The following is an 18,593-nucleotide window of genomic DNA, read 5'->3' as shown; positions in this document are numbered from 1 at the left end:
GTTCTGCAACATTCTTCAGGCCAGCCTGTAAGAGGCTCGACCCGGGAGATGACCCTATCTTTTGTGGAATGGTGCGCAACTTCTTGTGCCTGAATGGGTCGGTCGGGAAGCAGCTCCAGGGTCATAACCTCTTGCGCAGGCGCTGGGTCGGGGCCTGTTTCTGGTAGTGGTAGCCTGCTGAGTGCATCTGCGTGGCCTATCGCCTTCCCAGGGCGGTGGATTAGTGCATACTGGTAGCCGGCAAGGAAAATTGACCACCTGAGGACACGTGGAGACAACACTTGGGGGGTCTGCTTCTCGGGGGCAAACAGGCCAAGCAACGGCTTGTGGTCAGTCACTATGGTAAAGGGCCGCCCGTACAAGAAATCATGGAATTTTTTTACGCCCTTCACGATTGCCAGACCCTCCTTGTCAATCTGTGAGTAGTTTCGTTCGGCTGCAGCAAGCGTCTGGGAGAAGTATGCCACCGGCACCTCTCTTCCATCCGGGAGTTGGTGTCCCAGGACAGCGCCGATGCCATAGGGAGAGGCGTCGCATGCCAGCACCACTGGCAGCCTCTCGTCGAAGTGTGCCAAGACCGAGTTCGAGACGAGCAAGTCCTTGACTGCCTGGAATGCGGCCCTTTGTCGCTGGCCCCACACCCAAGGGGCCCTTTTATCTAGGAGTCTGTGTAGGGGCTCCGCTACCGCTGCCTTATGGGGAAGGAAGGCATGGTAAAAGTTCAATAGTCCCAAGAATGACTGAAGTTCGGGCTTGCTCTTGGGCGCTGGGGCCTCACAAATGGCCCGTACCTTGTCACCGGTTGGATGGACCCCTTCTGCGTCCACCTTAAATCCCAGAAAGTCCACCTGCGGCACTCCCAGTAAACACTTTTCCCGCTTCACCTTGAGGCCCGCCGTCTGGAAACGGTGCAGGACGGAGCGGAGGCGGTCCTCAAATTCCTCTGGTGTGGGCCCGGCGATCAGTACATCATCGAAGAAGGGGGTGACGCCAGGAATCCCTTTAAGGAGAGAGTCCATTAGATTCTGGAATATGCCTGGTGCCACGCTAACGCCAAATTGCAGCCGCTTAACTCTGAATGCCCCTCTGTGCGTCACAATCGTCTGAGCCTCTGCTGTGGCTTCGTCCACAGGCAACTGTTGATACGCTTGGGCCAAGTCCAGTTTGCCAAAGATTTTTGACCCAGCCAGGGTGGCGAGGACATGGCTGACCACTGGCACTGGGTATGCATGGGCCGTGAGAGCCTTGTTTATGGTGCATTTGTAGTCTGCACAGATGCGGACCGAACCGTTAGGCTTGACGGGTGTGACAATTGGAGTTTCCCAGGGGGCGTTGGGCACCGGCTCCAGCACTCCTTGCTCCACGAGCCGGTCCAATTCCTCGTCTATGCGGGGTTTCAGGGCGAACGGGACCCGGCGGGCCTTGTGCCTGATGGGTCGTACAGCGGGGTCTAGCTGTAGGGCAATGGGGGGTCCTGTATATCGTCCCAATGCCCCATCGAAAACCCCTGGAAACTCTTTGCATATGGCGTCCACGTCCACTTGTAAGCTAGTGCGGTTCACCCCGGTAACGGCTAGCCCCAGAGGTCCAAACCATGCCAGTCCCAGTAAGCTAACGTAGGGGCCCTTAACTACCAGCAAGTCCAATTGTTGCTTTCGCCCTCGATATTGCACCCTGAAGGTCCCCACCCCCATTGTAGGGACCTTACGTTTCTGGAAGTCCCGGAGGGTGAATGGGGCCGGCCTTAGTTTGGGACCCCCATTAGGGCACAGTTCCCTTAATGTTCGGGCCGAGATTATGGATAGAGTTGAACCCGTGTCCAGCTCCATGCGGCATGGGGCTCCCTCTATCTGTACCTCTATATAAATTTTCTCTGTGCTGGGATGGGGCAACTGGAATACCTGGTAGTCCGTGATCTCCGTCGAGTTGCCTTGGTGCATGGTGCCGTGTGACCTGGGGCTCCTGGATCGGTCATCTGATGCTTGTCGACGGGTGAGTCGAGCCCGACACACCCGGGCGATGTGTCCCAATTTTCTGCACTGCCTGCACTCTGCGTTGCGGAAACGACAGGTCCTCCTCTCGTGGTTCTCCCCGCAGCTTGCACAGTTCCCTCCTTCTCGTCGAGGCTGCTGTGGTGTGTGTGCTGCTTGAGTGCGCCGCTGTACTCGGTGTACTTCCTCCCTGTCAGATTTGGATTCGTCGGTGAGGTCTTCGTGGTAGACCCTCGGTTGGGATGGCGGGGCCGGTCGTGCCTCTTGCGTTGACCTCTCGGCGGCTTCGGTTGCCAGGGCTTCCTCCAGAGCAATCTGGAACGTGAGGTCTTTTTTGGCGTAGAGGCGTCGTTGCAACATCTCGTCCCTCAGGCCACCGACGAGGCGGTCACGAAGCATGTTCTCCAACTCTGAGAAGTTGCATAACCGGGCGGCTTGGCGGAGGGAGGTCACAAACCCAGTTATGGTTTCCCCTGGGGCTTGCCGCTTTGCGTAGAAGGCATTTCGGCAAGCTACCACCGAGGGCTGTGGTGAAAAGTGCTCCTTCAGCCGTTCCATTATTGTTTTGTAAGAGACGGTAGCGACATCTCTAGGTGCAAGGAGAGCCCGGGCGATTTCAAACGTCTCCTCTCCACAGACGCTGAAGAATGTCGCCCTCTTCATGGCATCGTTGGTGACTTCTTTCGCTTGCAGGAGGAAGTTGAAACGGGCGGCGTACCCTTCCCAGTCTCCTGATGCTGGTTTGAATGGCAAGAAGCTGCTGTCGGTTGCCATTCTGGGTTCCTTGGGTCCTGGAGCTGAAGCCTGGATGCACGGTGCGATGCAGCGGTGCAGCAGGTGGCAGTGCTGCGGTGCAGTGCGTGGTGGCGGTCAGCTCAGCAGGATCCCACCTTCGTCGCCAGTGAAATATACTCGGAGTCGAGAGTGAATTTCATGCTCTTTATTCAGCTCATATTCATCAAGGAGAAGAAGAGAAGACGAATGGCTCTTTTCCCAAAACCATCTGCTTATATACATTATTTACACAATGGGCCTTGCGTGATTGGCTACTTCAGGGCTACACCTGTGGGCCAATTATATTGTGGATTGACTTCTGCCTGCAGCCTGATTGGCTGCTCCTACAGGCCAATCAGGTAGCAGATTCACTTCTGCCAGCCGCCTGATTGGCTGCTCCAGCAGGCCAATCAGGTTGCGGATTCACTTCCACCTGGAGTTGGATTGGGTAGCTCCCGCTGATTCTGAATCCTATTGTTCTAGGATTCAGCTCAGTACATAACAGGCTCCATACTATCCAGAAAAGTTTATGAGGATGCAATGGAGGCAGCCTTCTTTGCTACCTTCATTGCCAGTGGGTAGGCTCGATGATTAGCCCTCACCAATGTTAACAGTCCCTTTCTTTCACTGCTTGTTACTGCTTATTGCCAACCAACCCATGGCTTGTATATTAACTTTGCTTTAGAACGCATTTCATTATTTGAGCTTCCAGACATTTAGACAATCAATAGTACAGAGCAGCCTGTGGGCTCATCAAACCACAATGTGTAAAGCTGTTTGTCTGCTTTAGTTTTCCATTTGCACTGCAAGTCATTACTTAGAACAGTCTGTCTGCTTTGAAAAGCAACAAAGGGTCTTGTTGCACCTTAAAGATTAACAGATTTATTGTGCCATAAGCTTTTCACATTTTGTTCATGGGAGTTTATGCCGTCAAAAAACTTGTTAGGGCACTTTCAGACTGTCAACTGTTTTTGGGTGGGATTCAATCACATAATGGCAAAATCAGGTTGTGTAATTAAAGTTGATTCGGTGCTCTTGTGCAACAAACTCTGAAGTCCCAAAACTGGACTTTTTGTCATAAAGAAAGTTAGGGTTAACAATTGCTTGAGACACAATGAACGCTCACGACATATTGGACATCTTATAATTTCTTTGAAAACTGTGCAAACAAATTCAGATGAATGCTTAATAAACAGGTCATTTCGAAGGGAGCTGTAGGTCTTTATACCTTTTGCCTTAATTCCTCTCATCTTACTACTGTGATTAATGCAGTTATACTTTGCCCAGCTCTGTAGCAGTCTTACTTCTGCTAACTTCAATCATGTGCCCTCAGCATAAAAATAGTTAAACCAGAGCTAAATTTGAACTATTCAAACAGTTTATTGTAAAAATATGATATTTTGGTTAGGGAATATGACATACAACAATAGTTCGTATTAGCCCTTGGATGCAACTTTTTCTCTCCATTTATGGAGGTTAAATTTGGTTCGACTAAGATTATGAGAAAGCTCCTGGATTGTCTTCTGCACAGGGCTGCCAACCTGAATAAAAAATGGGGGGCAGGTAAGCAGCACCCCAATTTTTCACATGGTCTAGTCCTTCCCCTGCCCACTCCCTTAATATCCTTAAGAGGGTCTCTTCTCCAGTCTTCAGAGAGTAGCTGTAAGTGGGGAGGCAGAAAAAGGTCCTCCTTTCCTTCCACTCTGCAGTTTTAATCTGAAAATCTTAGGTGCAGTACTGCACCCAGAGCTCAGAAACTGCTCACGCTGATGAAATTCCCTGTCACAAAATGCGCCTAGAACAATGGGAGTTTCAGACACTGAGAGCAACATAACCTCACCCTGGAACAAAGGACCCAGGGATTCTCATTCCAAAAGGGAAGCCCTCCAATCTGTCTGACAAATAATGTACTGCCTGCTGCTGATACACAACATAATATTTAATAACAGCAGTCTTCTCTTGGAGCCAGGCTATTAGAAGACCACAAGTGCTCCTTGTAAATAGAGCCTTGGTTTGTCTCAGGCAGTAATGCAGAGGATGGATAATTCCCACTCTAATATATATGTTTTGGCCTATTGTGTCGATGTCAAATGAAGCCAGACTGAGGATGGACACTCTAAAGAGTTTTTATCTCTTGGCACTAAGTAAAATAAGCTGTGAGAGGCACACAATGGAGAAAGTGGATTTAGCATCCTTTGGAGCCTTTTAAGGGATATGACTTCTAATTGTGCATTCTCTTTGTGTCACAGGGAAACACAAGACTAGCAAATGTAACCTTTAAGCAGCAGGGATAGAACAGCTGCATAAATTGTTAAATGTCACATAAAGCATTGTCAAAGCAAAGCACAGCCAGTTCTTTTCTTTAATCTGGATTTATTTATAACATAAAAAATGACGATAAAACAAGATTCTATTCCCAATTACAAGCAGCAGGGAGAGGTAGAATCACTGGGTAATTCATCCAAGTGCATCAAAATTCAGCTGCCTCTCCCACCCCTACCCGGCCACCATCACCCGTGTAGGAAGGAGAGACCTAGTTCACAGCTAATAGCAGAGGAAAAGCCAGAGGGTGACCACACTTTAGTGCATATCTGTCAGGACATGTAAGTGTCAGAAAACTGTGGAAAGGACTGGGGAATCCCACACATAAACCAGCAACTTGGCACATCCGAAGTTCTCTGGCATCTGATCTGGCGATTTAGGACAAGTTGTGGCAAGAAGAGATGTGATGGCAGTGGCAGTAGTGGCAGGATGAACATGTTGAAGAGATATAGGTTATGAATTACAAGCCCGCCCCATCCACCTTTAATTTCCCATGATTCTCATTCCTGGACACTGCTGTGAGGGAGATGATGCTTGGAGAAGGGGTCACGGTGTATGGACCCAGTATTGGTTGCTAGTACAGCTTGCCAGTCCCATAGGGTCTAAAACAGTCTAATGAGGCTTGGGAGCAGCTAGGCATGGCTTCAACTAGTTTACTCTGGTAGTGTCCTGTGGTTCACCAGAATATGGAGAAAAGCACTCAAGTCAGCATGGATCAACTTTTAAAGTAAGTAGGAAATGTATGGAGTGCAATGGAGAAAGTTGGCAGATTGTTAATTTCCCACCTCCAACTTAAATTCTCTTTGCCTTATGCATAGGCCTGTATAACTGAAGGAATGTCACCACCTCCATGACACTGAGGGCCAGTTCCGAGGGCCATCTGGCAGTTCCCTCACTGTGAGAAGTGAAGCTACAGGGAACCAGGAAGAGGGCCTTCTCTGTAGTGGCACCTTCCCATCAGATGTCAAACAGATAAACGACTGCACAGACATCAGAAGGCAGCCCTGTATGATGTTTTGCTGTGTTTTTATTATATTGGAAGCCACCCAGAGAGGTTGGGGCAATCCAGTCAGATGGGTGGGGTATTATTATTATTATTAACACCATATATTTAGCAAGGTGGGTTGGCTTCTGTTTGCGCATTCTCACACTTTTTATGCCATTGGCTAGCAGCTCTTGCCCTTCCTTCAAAGATGACTGGTCAGCAGGGAAGGAGTGCAGTCAAACAAACACAAGTATGTTTAACTTACGTGATGTCAGCTTTACGTGGTTGGCAACCAGCTGGTTGGGATCACACAACTGAATGCGCAGAAGGCTGAGAGCGTAAAAGCTCTTTTGGTGAAGGGTTTTCCCAACACAGAAAGAGCTTTTGAGCTCTCAGAGTTGCTTACCAAGCTCTGTTGGGGCTAGAATAGGCATAAAATGAATGTTTCTCTAGGAATGCTGTTGCTATCCTCAAACAGCTTATGCAGATAGACTCCCCACAACCGCTGGAAATCCACTCATGAGAGCTGGGGAGGGCCTCCTGGAATGATAGAGGTTTTCACGGGGCCATAGTAGGACGGGAAAACCAGCAGATATTGGATGGAGACACCTTCTACAAGCAAGAACTTTTAAAGCCTTGTGTGGTAGATTTAACAGAGAATGAACCCTGTTTGTGTAACATATCTCAATGAGTAGACAGCAAGGGTGTGAGGTTGTGACTGGCGGCCTCCCTCTCCTACCGTCCACAAGTTCTTCCAAAGTTCTGCACAGGCTCTGGATTCTTGATTGGAGACACTGCAAGATGCTGTACCTAATTGTGCCCCAATTATGGGTACAGTGCCTAGGCCTGTGCAGATTATAAATAGGGTTCACAAAAAGTTATACTCGCTCTGAAAGAGTGGGTACATTGCTTGGAGGTACTCCTGGATCCTTTGCTATATCTTGAAGCTCTCGTGGCCTCGATGACACGGAGTGCTTTCTATTGGCTTTGGCTGGTGGCCCAGTTGCGCCTCTTTCTGGACAGGGATAACCCAACTTCTGTTGTCTGTGCTCTGATAACCTTTACCGGTAGGTAGGATTACTGGAAGGCGTTATACATAGGGCTGCCTCTTTAGATGGTTTAGAAACTTCAGCTGGTGCTGAATTTGGCAGCTGATGAGACTCGCCACCTCACGACACTCACAGAAACATTGGAATCAATTCATATCATTCTACTTTTTTTGTCTAATTAGCATTCCACTCAAAATGAGACCTTGAATTGACTTTGAGTTACTCTGTGTTTCTCATGCTCACGAATAACCACTTTGTTGTTTGCTCAGATGGTAACTGAACTCCAATCAACGGGTTTTTAAATATAATTGAAATTACCCGAAGCACGATTTAGAACAATAGGCTTTGCAAAAATTGCCTTGTTGAAAGCTAGAGCAAAGTAAAACATTACTTTTATCTCTTAGACTATATCTGTTTTTAAAAAAAGCTTTGTTCTTTTTCAAAGCAGATGGCTCTTCTTTCTTTAACAGAAAAAAATTACACACAGTTCATAGTGTAGGTCCACAAATAGTTGCCTCTGGCAACCATAAATTTAATTCCTGTAACCAGCAAAGAAAACTTTCAGTATATTTCACTATAGGAGGAATATGGTTTTAAAAGTTGGCAGTACCACTGGGAGGTAGAGGGTGCCTCTTTCCAGCTGGCACCTGGCTTTCAGTCATGGGTTGGTGGGAGAATATTGCTGTTGTTTGCATCCATCTGTCTCAAGAGACAATGCAGTGCGCCTCCGGGGGTGAAGTGAAACCACTGTGTTAGCAGCACCAAAGTGAGCTCTGCAGGGTGCAAGCCTGGACAGCATGTATGGAGGTCCTGAGCTGCCCAAATAACAAGACAAACACATGCACCCTCTGCCTTGTTTATGTGGTCCACAGGGAAAGCAGAGCAATATGTTTGGCACTAGCTTGGCTGCAGGAGTTGCCGGAAGGCACCATCCAACCGTCTTAGAGACTCCACTTCGGATTTGTGTAGAGTTAACCCCTTAGCCTTTTCTTCTCCCAAAAATGTCCCACAAGGCAGTGGAGGTATAGGATAAGAGTTTTCCTTTTCGGGTTACGAACTTTTCGGGTTACGAACTGCGACCCGGAACGGATCGCGTTCGTAACCCGAGGTACCACTGTATTATTGTGATGGAGATTTGGCGTGGTTCTTACCTCATCAATGTTACAAGGTAGCTGAAGGGTATGTGTTTGTATTCTTTATTTAAACTTTTTTTTTTAAAAAAAAAGCTTGTAACCTTTGCTTCGCTCTCCACAGCCTCATTCGCAGCCCATATTCACTTTGGGGCTCCTGAGGGCGATGTGATTAAAACAAAAACAAAAACTTGACTTGGAATAACATGGGGCAGATTTTTACATTGCCCTAATTAGGATATTCCCAGTCCTGTTATACCTCACAGCACCCCCTCCACCTTTTGCAGAACACTGGGGGGTGTTGTGTTAAATAGTGTAAAAGTCTGCAGTGGAAGTTATATTAGATATCCCCCCTCCAAGCCAGATGCTGGGGGGGGGGCAGGAGAACTCTCAGCTTTTCCTTCCTCCTCCCTAAACCCATCTTCTAGGGTGTTTTTTTGTGGGAGGAACCTTCCGGAACATGAAGTTCCCTTCCCTGCCATCCTGAAGCTGCCTCCGGAGCAGGGAAGGTTCCCCGGTTTAAAAATTATTCTAATTGTAGGCTTTGTCACAAAACCACAAGGATGTGTTGCAGAAAACGCTGGGGCTTCACTCGGTGCTGACACTAAATACACACAGGCTCAGTTGAAGGCATATCCAGGCATGCTGATCGGCAGCTACGTGCTGTAGCCTTGAGCCCCTTCCTCTGAGGTAGCTAAATAAGAGTTATAGAGTGCTTTAAAAAAAGAAGCAAGAATGCATTTACAGACAGGCTCAGGTGAACAACCTATAAATCTTTCTTGTAGATGTTTTTCAGTAAATCATTCTGAGAAGGAAAGGGTACATTGAACCCCCTGAACTGAATGACATGCCTCCCTTTGCTGTGAAATGTTGCAGGGCATGCAGATATCTCATGTGCTGCCCAGCCCCTTCCATATCCATTCCTGTGGCAATGTCTGGGGCCAGTAGGAGAGTTCGTAGCATTGGCTGCAGAAAGGAGCACTGTTGGGGGGGGGAGGCAGCACACCCTGTGGCAGAAAGCACTGAAAAATGGTGAGGCACCAGCAGAGCCCCCCAATCCGTGGGCCCCTCAGTTGCCAGTCAGGAGCTGGTGTAGCGAGAAAAGGGACACGCACATCCTTCTGTCCTCGATGGCACGAGTGGTGGGGCTTTGGATGCAATGGTGGGTGCGACGAAAGACCCTTGCTTCTGTCTTATTTATTCTACCTCTCCTGTTATTAACAGAACTAACAGGGATGGTCTGGGGTAAGCCGAGCCTCCCCCCTATTGCTCCCCTTAGCCTTTCTGTATTCCCTCATGCACTCGAGGGTTTTATTCTATTTCCTCTTCTTTTATACAAAAGAGAGTCCTCTTCCAGCACAACCGTGGCCAGGTACCTAAGTTCAGGGCTGTATTTGAGACTGAGACTATCCCTTGTGTCCACAGTATAGAGAGTTCTGCTTCTAAGAATCCCTTTCTGTAAAAGTTTGCCCCTTCCCTGAGGTACCTTTATGACTCCCTGGGTCTGTCTGCCTGGCTCGCCCTCTTGGTGCACCCCAAGGATACAAACTAACAGTTCCACTCTTGAGGGAAATGTTGTCCTTTTAATGGGTGTCCTCATGAATGAGTTTCATGTACATTGGCTGGAAAATAACACAGACGATTTTCTGATTAAAATAAAAAAATTCCTTCAGTAGCACAATCAGATTTTCTGATTGGCACTTTAACACTGGAAATTTTATTTCTCAAGAACGTAATGGTTGCTTTAAGGTATTCCTGTTGTACAAGCTTAGTTTCAATGGTTGTTGTTGTTGTTTAGTCGTCCAGTCGTGTCCGACTCCTCGTGACCCCATGGACCATAACCTTATTACTCATGTACTAGATAACCTAAACCTACTCTCCTAGATCTTCTTTACAACCACCCTCACACTCTCGCTCCCCAGCACCCTCTCAACTGACCAAACTGTCCCTTCTCTTTTTACATTCAACCATTCCCCTCCCCTCATGGAATGTCCAGTCAGTCGACAAGGAGTCTGAGTTAACCCTTGATGGGTCGGGTTGATAAAGCTATAACAAACAGCGTAAAAACGTCACAGTGGGTCTGCCCATCTTCTTGCTGGGTTTTGCTGCTGCCCAACCAGGCTTTGGATTTCTCTGCCCAGTACGCTTGAAAGTAATATAACCCGTGCTCTTTTTCTAGAAAAAGAGGTGCCAGAACTCACCACGAATGCCTCCCTTGTTCTCTTAGAATGGTAATGGCTACCTGAGAGGTGCCAGAACCAAGTTCCGGAGAGGAAAAAAAAAGAGCCCTGAATATAACTTAAAAGTGCCTAGACGCTGCTGGATTGTGCTACATGTTTATGTTCTTTTCAGCCCTAAAAAATATGTGCATATACTGTATAATCCATTCTCACTACCATTTCAAACACCTGAAATACGAGCCCATTCAGACCCTGAGTAGATGGAGTGGGATTGCAGACCAAAGATACACAAGTGCTCCACTTATATCCTTGGAGCATTTGAACATATTCTGATGCTGTGATGGGACACTTTGGACCTTACTGTTCTCCATGGGACCAGTATGTGTCCCAGCAAATGACTGAATTTTCCCATCTCTGCTTGGCAGCATCCACTGTTCACATTTTAATTTATAATTTTATGGCTAGGGCAGCTTGTACCTGGGAACCCTCTGTTGACAGTAAAGCTTATAATCCATCCCCCTTTCTTGCCTTTCCTGTTGTTCAGATGAATTCTATGCTAGCTCTATATTCTACAATATATTAATGTAATCTGTATGGCGATCAGTTGCAAAATCGTCCTTGGCTTCCACAGAGGTGAGATTGAGTATAAAGATCAATATTCTATTGTGCAATTTTTACACAGAAAACATCTCCACAGGTTAAATGATCCACAAGCTTTTAAGTAGACATTAGTAGCCAAGTTCTAATTATGAATACATTAAATGTATAACAAAGATCCACTTGGTACCGTAGGCACAGTTTGTAATAACGATATAACACTTCCTCTGCAGAGTTAATACCACAATATAAGCATCGGCTTTTTAAATACCACTTCAAGGCACAAGGGCCAGGCTGTAACTCTTTGTTATCTGTAATTGGATTATCTCAGTTTTAACTCAACACAGTACTTTCAGAAATGTGCATTTTAAAAGATCAAGTACATTGTGTACTTGATTTTTGTTTTGTTTTTTTACTTCACTTGGTTTTTACTAAAATGTTTTAATGTTGAAATGTACTCACTAAATAGAGACTTGACTTTTGCAATTATCTTGGGTGGGATTTAACTAAGTTGATGCAAGCACACAAAGAAGTGTGCTCACAGGAGGACTTTTCCCCCTCAGCTCTTCCTCATGCCCCCCTATTTCTATCCTGTTCTGATGGTGAAAAGCCTGGAACAAGGTTTGTTTTTTTTGGGGGGGGGGAATAGGAGGGAAAGCCTTTTTACATGAGCAGAGCCATTCCATGCATACATAACCCCATTTAGCACTACCCTGAATTCCCCCCTTGGTTTATGTTTCGTTTTAAAAATCTCAGCTGCTACTGAATTTAACTTTGTTTAACTGAAGTCAAAGTCTATTCTGAAAGTTGTTAAACACTTGCACTTATTTAATATTTTTGTGGACAGTTTACAACTGATGTCCTTTAAGTTTTACATTATATACATTTTGCAGTATATGCATTCTGTTAATTGAAATAAATGTCTTTTACTCCTAATTTTAGTTATTTTTAAATGTTTTAATTGTTTTTATTGATAATGTTAACATTTCCTGTCAACCGCTTTAGAGGTTTTACTACAATCAATTGGTATATAAATTTTGTTAATTAAATGGAGCGGGTAATTGAATAATAAATTGTTGCCAAAAGAAAAAGAAAAATAAGTTAGTTTTGTTTTGCATCATACTGTCCCTGCCATACTGAGGATGAATCTCTTGGGGACTTAGGCTACTACCGTATTTACAAATCAGTTCAAAGGATTCTTCGAGGTCTTTTCAAAAAAATGCATTCATATTACTTTAGATATTTCATTCCTCCTGTGCCCACTTCTGGAACAAATCCATTCAGCACTCTTAAGGTTCTCCTATAACCAAAAAACTATTTTTAATAGTCTCAGATGGGCTGAGATGCTGTATGTAGAGTGGCCCAAATAGAGGCAGCTACGGGAAGAAAGAAATGTTTGAACTGGCCCATCTAAGCTGACACATCTAGGAGCAATTTGTGCGATTGTGAGGCCACGTTTTCTTGTCAGTGAATTTACATGAATTACTGTTAGGATCCAGGGGCCGCCTGGGTGTGTGTGTGTGAGCTCGGTCACATGCTCCTCACAGTTTCGTCTTTAAGAACCATTCCATGTAGAGCGATTTACAACTGTCCAAAGCAGCCCTATGATGCTGTAACGTTAAATTGATACCTAGAAACACTTTGGAAAGGCCCTGTGTATAAAAGTTCTACAGACGCGTCTCGATTATTTATCCCCATCAGCCCTTCTCAGGGTAGTTAGCAGATTTCTTCAAGAAATACTTTTCATTATGCTGATTACTAGGGTGAGGTTTACTTCTTTCCCCAATGGTTTTGCAGCAGATCTAAATGTTTTGCTTCTCCTTTTGCTTTGCAGTACAGAATTGGACAGCTGTACATGATCAGTAAGCACAGCCACGAGCAAAGTGATCGTGGAGAAGGGGTAGAAGTGGTGCAGAATGAACCCTACGAAGATCCGAATTATGGGAATGGTCAACTGACCGAAAAACGGGTTTATCTGAACAGGTAAACATTTCTGCCATTGCATTGTCTTTGAGAGATGTGGGAGGTAAAGTCTTCTTGTGCAGTTTGTTCTGTTTCAAGCACAGGGCGTGGGGGTGGAAAACCACTGGTTTATAGAATTTATCTATGAGAGGGGCCATGGGGGTGAAGGTTCTTTCCAAATGTGCAGCCTTTGCCATTGAAAAGGAATGTGGCATGGGGGCAGAGTAGTAGCTTTGGAAATGACATACCATATTTTTCCAGGTATAAGACTAGGTTTTATCCCCTAAAAAATTATGTCCAAAATTTGGAGGCATCTTATACACAGGGGCCATCTCCCCTCATTTTCTTAAATCGGAGTCCCCCCAAATAGGGGGTGTCTTATACATGGGGGCATCTTATAGACAGAAAAATATGGTACTTTCCTCCTCTCCAGTTCTTCTTAAGACATTTTGTTTAAGTTTTATGCCCAGTATATGTGTTACAGTTGCACTTGCACAAATCTCTGTCTCAGTGCTTCCCAAACCTCCCCCCTCCATGGGCCCACTTGGAAATTGCTGAGGGTCCTGGCCGATCTTAATTATTTTTCTGCCTGCTATAGCAATCCTAATGCGCTAGATTCTGCATATGATTCTTAATTCTATTTTTATTGCTTCTTCTACTTCATATATCCCAATTTGAATGGAAATTGTAAGCGTTCATCACAGACCACCTGAATGAAGCTCGCAGACCACTGGTCACAGTTTGGCAGCTGGCATGTGAGACAAAGTCAGCATAGCTTCCCCTTTCTGTAGAGATTAGTCTAAGAATTATGCCTGTGAGAAAACAAACTATAAGGTGACATGAATGAAGACCAGGCAGGACTCCAGATACAATGATGCTTAAAGTGCAATGAAGATAAGGATTTGTGTAAGCAATTCCCCATAAATCCAGTCACCAGGGGAACTGTCTCTGGTGACAGCCTGTGTCCTAGTCAGGACGTGCAGCAACATACAAATCCTCTCCCCTCCCTGGCACTCCCAGTGAATTACAAGGAATGGCTGTTCCAAAGCTCAGTGCGACATCAGGCCTCCCCAGAGTCCAGTGTGGAAGAGTTGGTCAGGTGGGTGGATTATCTCTCCTGCTCTGGGATTTGGAACGGGCAGTGCAGTGCAAGAGACTTGCCTTGGTTCTGCCTTCTCAGTGCAATATGTGAGACAACTCCCTGCCGCAAGTGTCTTATACATACCAGAGGACTTCAAGGAGGAGAAGGATGGGTGATGACCAAGATAAATGATTGGTTTCTCACCCAAGCCAACATTTCTGAACACTGTATAGCAGGATTGGCCAAACTTGGGTCTCCAGCTGTTTTGGTACAGTGAAACCTCTACTCACGACCACAATCCGGTCTGGAGGCCTGTCCTTATGGTGAAATGGGTCACTGGGAAAGGCGCCATTCTGCGCAGGCACGAACAGCGATCACCACTCCTGCCCATGTGCAAATGGCGGCAAACCTGCCAGTTACTTCTGGGTTTGCCGTGGTCGCAACTTGAAACATCCGCAAATGGAGGCAGTTGTAAGTAGAGGTTCTACTGTACTACAGTTCCCATCATCCCTGACCACTGGTCCTGTTAGCTAGGGATGATGGGAGTTGTAGTCCAAAAACAGCTGGAGACCCAAGTTTGGCCAACACTGCTGTATAGAATCAGAAGAGCTAGAAATGTTTGGAGTGCATAGAAGACAATTCCACTCATGGATCATTTATAAGCTGAACACCCCTAGGGAAAGTTCACCGGTGTTGTGAAAATGTGTATTTTACGCACTAGATTTGTCCACATTAATGTATCTCAGGGACGATAAGGATTTCCTGCATGGAGAAAAGTTGGCTATCAAAAGTTCAAGTCAGGATTGCACTTTCATTTAATTCCCAATGAGCAGATGCTGTAGGATAGCTTCAAGGTCCAGTCCTTCTTAAGGTTTAGGTCCCACCAAAGCTGAGGATAATAATTCTTGGCTTTTAGCTCAAAAGGATTGAGAGGACTAATTTCTCTAATGTGTAAAGTATAATAGAAGATAAAAGGTGTCATCTTTCTAGTTGAAGCCAAGGTTTTTCTTTTCAAAAAAGCAGGTTTATTTGCCTGGAACACTCAAATCAGTAGCTGCAGTGTTGGGAAAAGGTGCTTTAAAATTAAATCCTGTCTGACACAATGGTTCTACTTGACTACATCAGCAGTGTGCATAAAGTCAGTCTGGCTCACAATGCACAGAGAATTGTTTGTGGAAGTATAAGCAAACATCACTCTACAAGAGCAACGACTCATTTGGGGGGGGGCAACAGGTTTATGTCAGCAAAGCAAGGTGACCTTATGGATGACCACTAGCCTTGAGCATCAGTAACCTATAACAGTAAAGTGAAGGACGTGATTGGGGGATATATTGTTTTCCTCTTTGTGCTCTCCAATTTCTTTAAGCAAAATACATTAATATCCTGAGGTTACATGATAATGTTAGAGGGTTGGTGCTTCTGCTCAGATTGAAGACTGGTTCTAAATGAAAGATTTATATTGCTCTTTTTCAAAATGTGTTGTTTAATCTATTTCAATTGCTTTCCTACTGGCAGCCTAACCAAACTTTGCTGCATTCACATTCACTTCTCTTCCCTTAGGTCCATTTACTTTTACTGAGCTTCTTTGTGACAGCAATATTCTGTCCATTGTAGCACTGCAGTGCTACCCCAGAATTCTGTCAGCTCTGTCCTTTTCACAGCCTAGCAACAAGATTACCAACCACAGTCCACTTGCAAATTACGTTATGCCAACATGCTTCAGACCCAAATTTAGGGTTAGCTTCTAACAAATAAGAACCAGAACAGGTTATCCCAGCTTTCACAGTGGTGCTTCTTAGGACAATACTTCACAACTACACACATATGAATATAAAAACATGGACAGGTTAGTACAGGGGTAGGCAACCTAAGGTCTATGGGCCACAAGCGGCCCACAAGGGTCGTTTAACCAGCCCGCAAGTCACTCCCAAACCGAGCCACCCGCTCATCGAGTCCCCTCACGCTAAAGCGGCGTGGCACGGGGACTTGCTTCTGCAGTGCCGGAAATCGCATCTGCACAGATGTCAGAAATCGCAGGCGCGCGCACACACACGCGCAATCCACCCCACAGAGGGATCTCCACTGGAGTAAACTGGCCCAGACGAGGTAAACCTTGCCGACCCCTGGGTTAGTGTGTTCATTCAATTTTTTTAAAGGAGAATCTCTACTGGCAAGAGGCATGAATAAGTAAGATTCCAAAGATCTGTTCAGAATGTTTTGGGCTGGAAATTTGTGCAAAACAAAAAGTAGCCCCCCTTTGCAATGGAAAAACTTGGTTAATATTCTTCACAAAACAGCTGTATTTTTAGTACTCGACTTTAAGTTAATGGCAGGTCTTAGTAAACATGTTCAGTCCATGTTCATGGAATGCATAAACTCTTCTGGGTGTGCACAAAATGACCTTGGAGTACAAACGTAAAACCTATGAAATCCAATGTACGTGTCCCAGCTGGAGTAAGAATTCAGACTGGAATGCTTTATCTTAATCCTGTCCAAGAAAAGAATGTTGGACGTTCCCTTAACTCTGTAAAGGAGAAATGGTCAGATCGAAACATGGTATGTGCATGCAGAGTCTGATCCAACCTTTCATCTTATCTTTTGTGCCTAGAGCACATATAGCAAAGAGGGGAGTGATCTCTTTTGTGTTTTCTCTTTCTCCTTTGCAACTTCATAGCACAAAACTGTTTTGCTGTCATGGTTCTCTTCTTTCTATAGCACATTGCCCTTAGGCAAGTGTGAGCTCCTTACCTACTGATTTTTGCCTAAGGCAAATGAGCTAGCAAAGTAACAGCTTTATGTCTTCTTTTTCATGGTTCTCAAAGCGGAAAGTTTCCACTATTTTTAAATATACATTTTTGCCATATATTCTAATACAAAAACTTTATCCATAATTTTAATATTTTCTACCATGCAAGCCACCTGTACAGAATTTAATGAGCAGTTTTTAATATGATGCATTTTAAAGGACTTCCCTTCTTTTCAGGCAGCCTATTTCAAGGCTCTCTTGGTTTGGCTCTATATTAATTTAGAAGTGACACTTTTGCTAGAAATGACAAGTATATAATATTGTGTGTGAGTGAGATTGCTCTTGCTCATACAGCAGTGTCAATAATTAATTAGTTTTTAAAAAATGAATATAGGAATTATATTGGTCAGAAATGACACATCCAGATGATTCACCATGATGGATGACTCGTTGGACCATTATTAGTAAATTCAAGCAGCTTTAAGCTCTCTCTTACAGAAACCACTCACTGTTTGCCCTCTGTGCCATCCTTTTTTCTTTTTCTTTTCCCCCTCTGCTCCATACTTTCAAATGCCTTAGGAGTGCTAATTATATTTCACAGCTCAGCACAGTTTCAGTTGCAGGCTGGTATTGGAAAGCTTTGTGTTAAATGCATTGTTCCCTTCAAATCAATGAAATTGCTTAGGGTGTGAGTTAGCACTAAATGCATCCCATTGTGTTCTGCAGACGGAACCTACCTATTAATTTCACAGCTAAAAACTTGCAGGTTTGTTCAGTGTATCAAGAAATAGGCAATCTTTCCCTAAGGTTTCATTCTACCTTGTAGTGAACTCCGAAACCTCACACATTTCATTATTTTTATATCGCTTCAACTCAAATTGAATTTGAGTTTGTACCACTTTCTGAGAAACTTGATACAAGGCCTTTATTAAGCTATATTGTTTGTAAGATACAAGGCAATCTAGTTCCAACAGGTTTATTGAAGTTCAGTTTGTTCTTAGGTTTTCAATCAGCAATTTTCAAACTAAGTTCGAGGGAACTCTTACAAGATAATGTTTTCCTCAATAGGAAGATCACTAATGGTGGACCAAGTTTCCTGAAAGATAGCTGTCCGCCACTACTGACACGGATGAGTCCAAATCTGACTGGTTATATGTCATTTGTGACACCATCACATTTGCAGTGTGATCCCCGATTGGCTACATTCCTTGGAACAGGAAGAGAGGGTTAAGGGGAAGTACCTGGAAGCTATACGCCGGCTCCCTCGGCCAATAATGCGAGATGAGTGCGCAACCCCAGAGTCGGTCACAACTGGACCTAATGGTCAGGGGTCCCTTTACCTTTACCTTTACCGGTAGTGGCACCAGAAGCCAGGAGGTGGGAAAATCAGTCAACAGCAAAGAAAAGTAGTGTTAGTTGCTGTAAACTTTGGTTGGTCTTCAGGGAATATTTTGACACCTCCAAAAGCAGCCTTTCCCCCGTTTGAGCTGTAGGCAGGACAACTAACAATCTCCCCAGCCGTAAGATGTATTTTCTTATGTATCTTGCATCCTGATGTACAGTATTATTGTGAACTATTCTTGTAATTATTGTTTGGATGTCTGTTTGCTTCTGTTTCAATACAATTTAAGGGTGGGGGGAGAGACAGACAGACAAAATAAATAAATAAAAATTGTCCAGTAGCACCTTAGAGACCAACTAAGTTTGTTCTGGGTATAAGCTTTCCTGTGCATGCCCACTTCTTCAGATACACTGTAACAGAAGTCACCAGACCCT

The 18,593-nt window shown here is 44.9% G+C and overlaps 1 protein-coding gene across 4 annotated transcripts in view; it reads left to right on the top strand.

Annotated features, from left to right (window-relative positions):
• PITPNC1 (phosphatidylinositol transfer protein cytoplasmic 1) overlaps nt 1-18,593 on the top strand; it is a 121,301-nt gene that overhangs the window by 43,842 nt on the left and 58,866 nt on the right. For all 4 annotated transcript variants that reach the window (XM_088662978.1, XM_088662981.1, XM_088662979.1 and 1 more), the window contains one exon: nt 12,863-13,011. In XM_088662978.1, coding sequence (XP_088519104.1) covers nt 12,863-13,011 — 149 coding nt within the window. The remainder of the gene's footprint in view (nt 1-12,862; nt 13,012-18,593) is intronic.

This window comes from Zootoca vivipara, chromosome 2 (assembly GCF_965207765.1).
Source record: "Zootoca vivipara chromosome 2, rZooViv2.hap1.1, whole genome shotgun sequence".
NCBI classification, from domain to species: Eukaryota; Metazoa; Chordata; class Lepidosauria; order Squamata; family Lacertidae; genus Zootoca; species Zootoca vivipara.
Note: the sequence above shows the minus strand (reverse complement) of the source record. Positions and strands in the feature narration are given on the sequence as shown.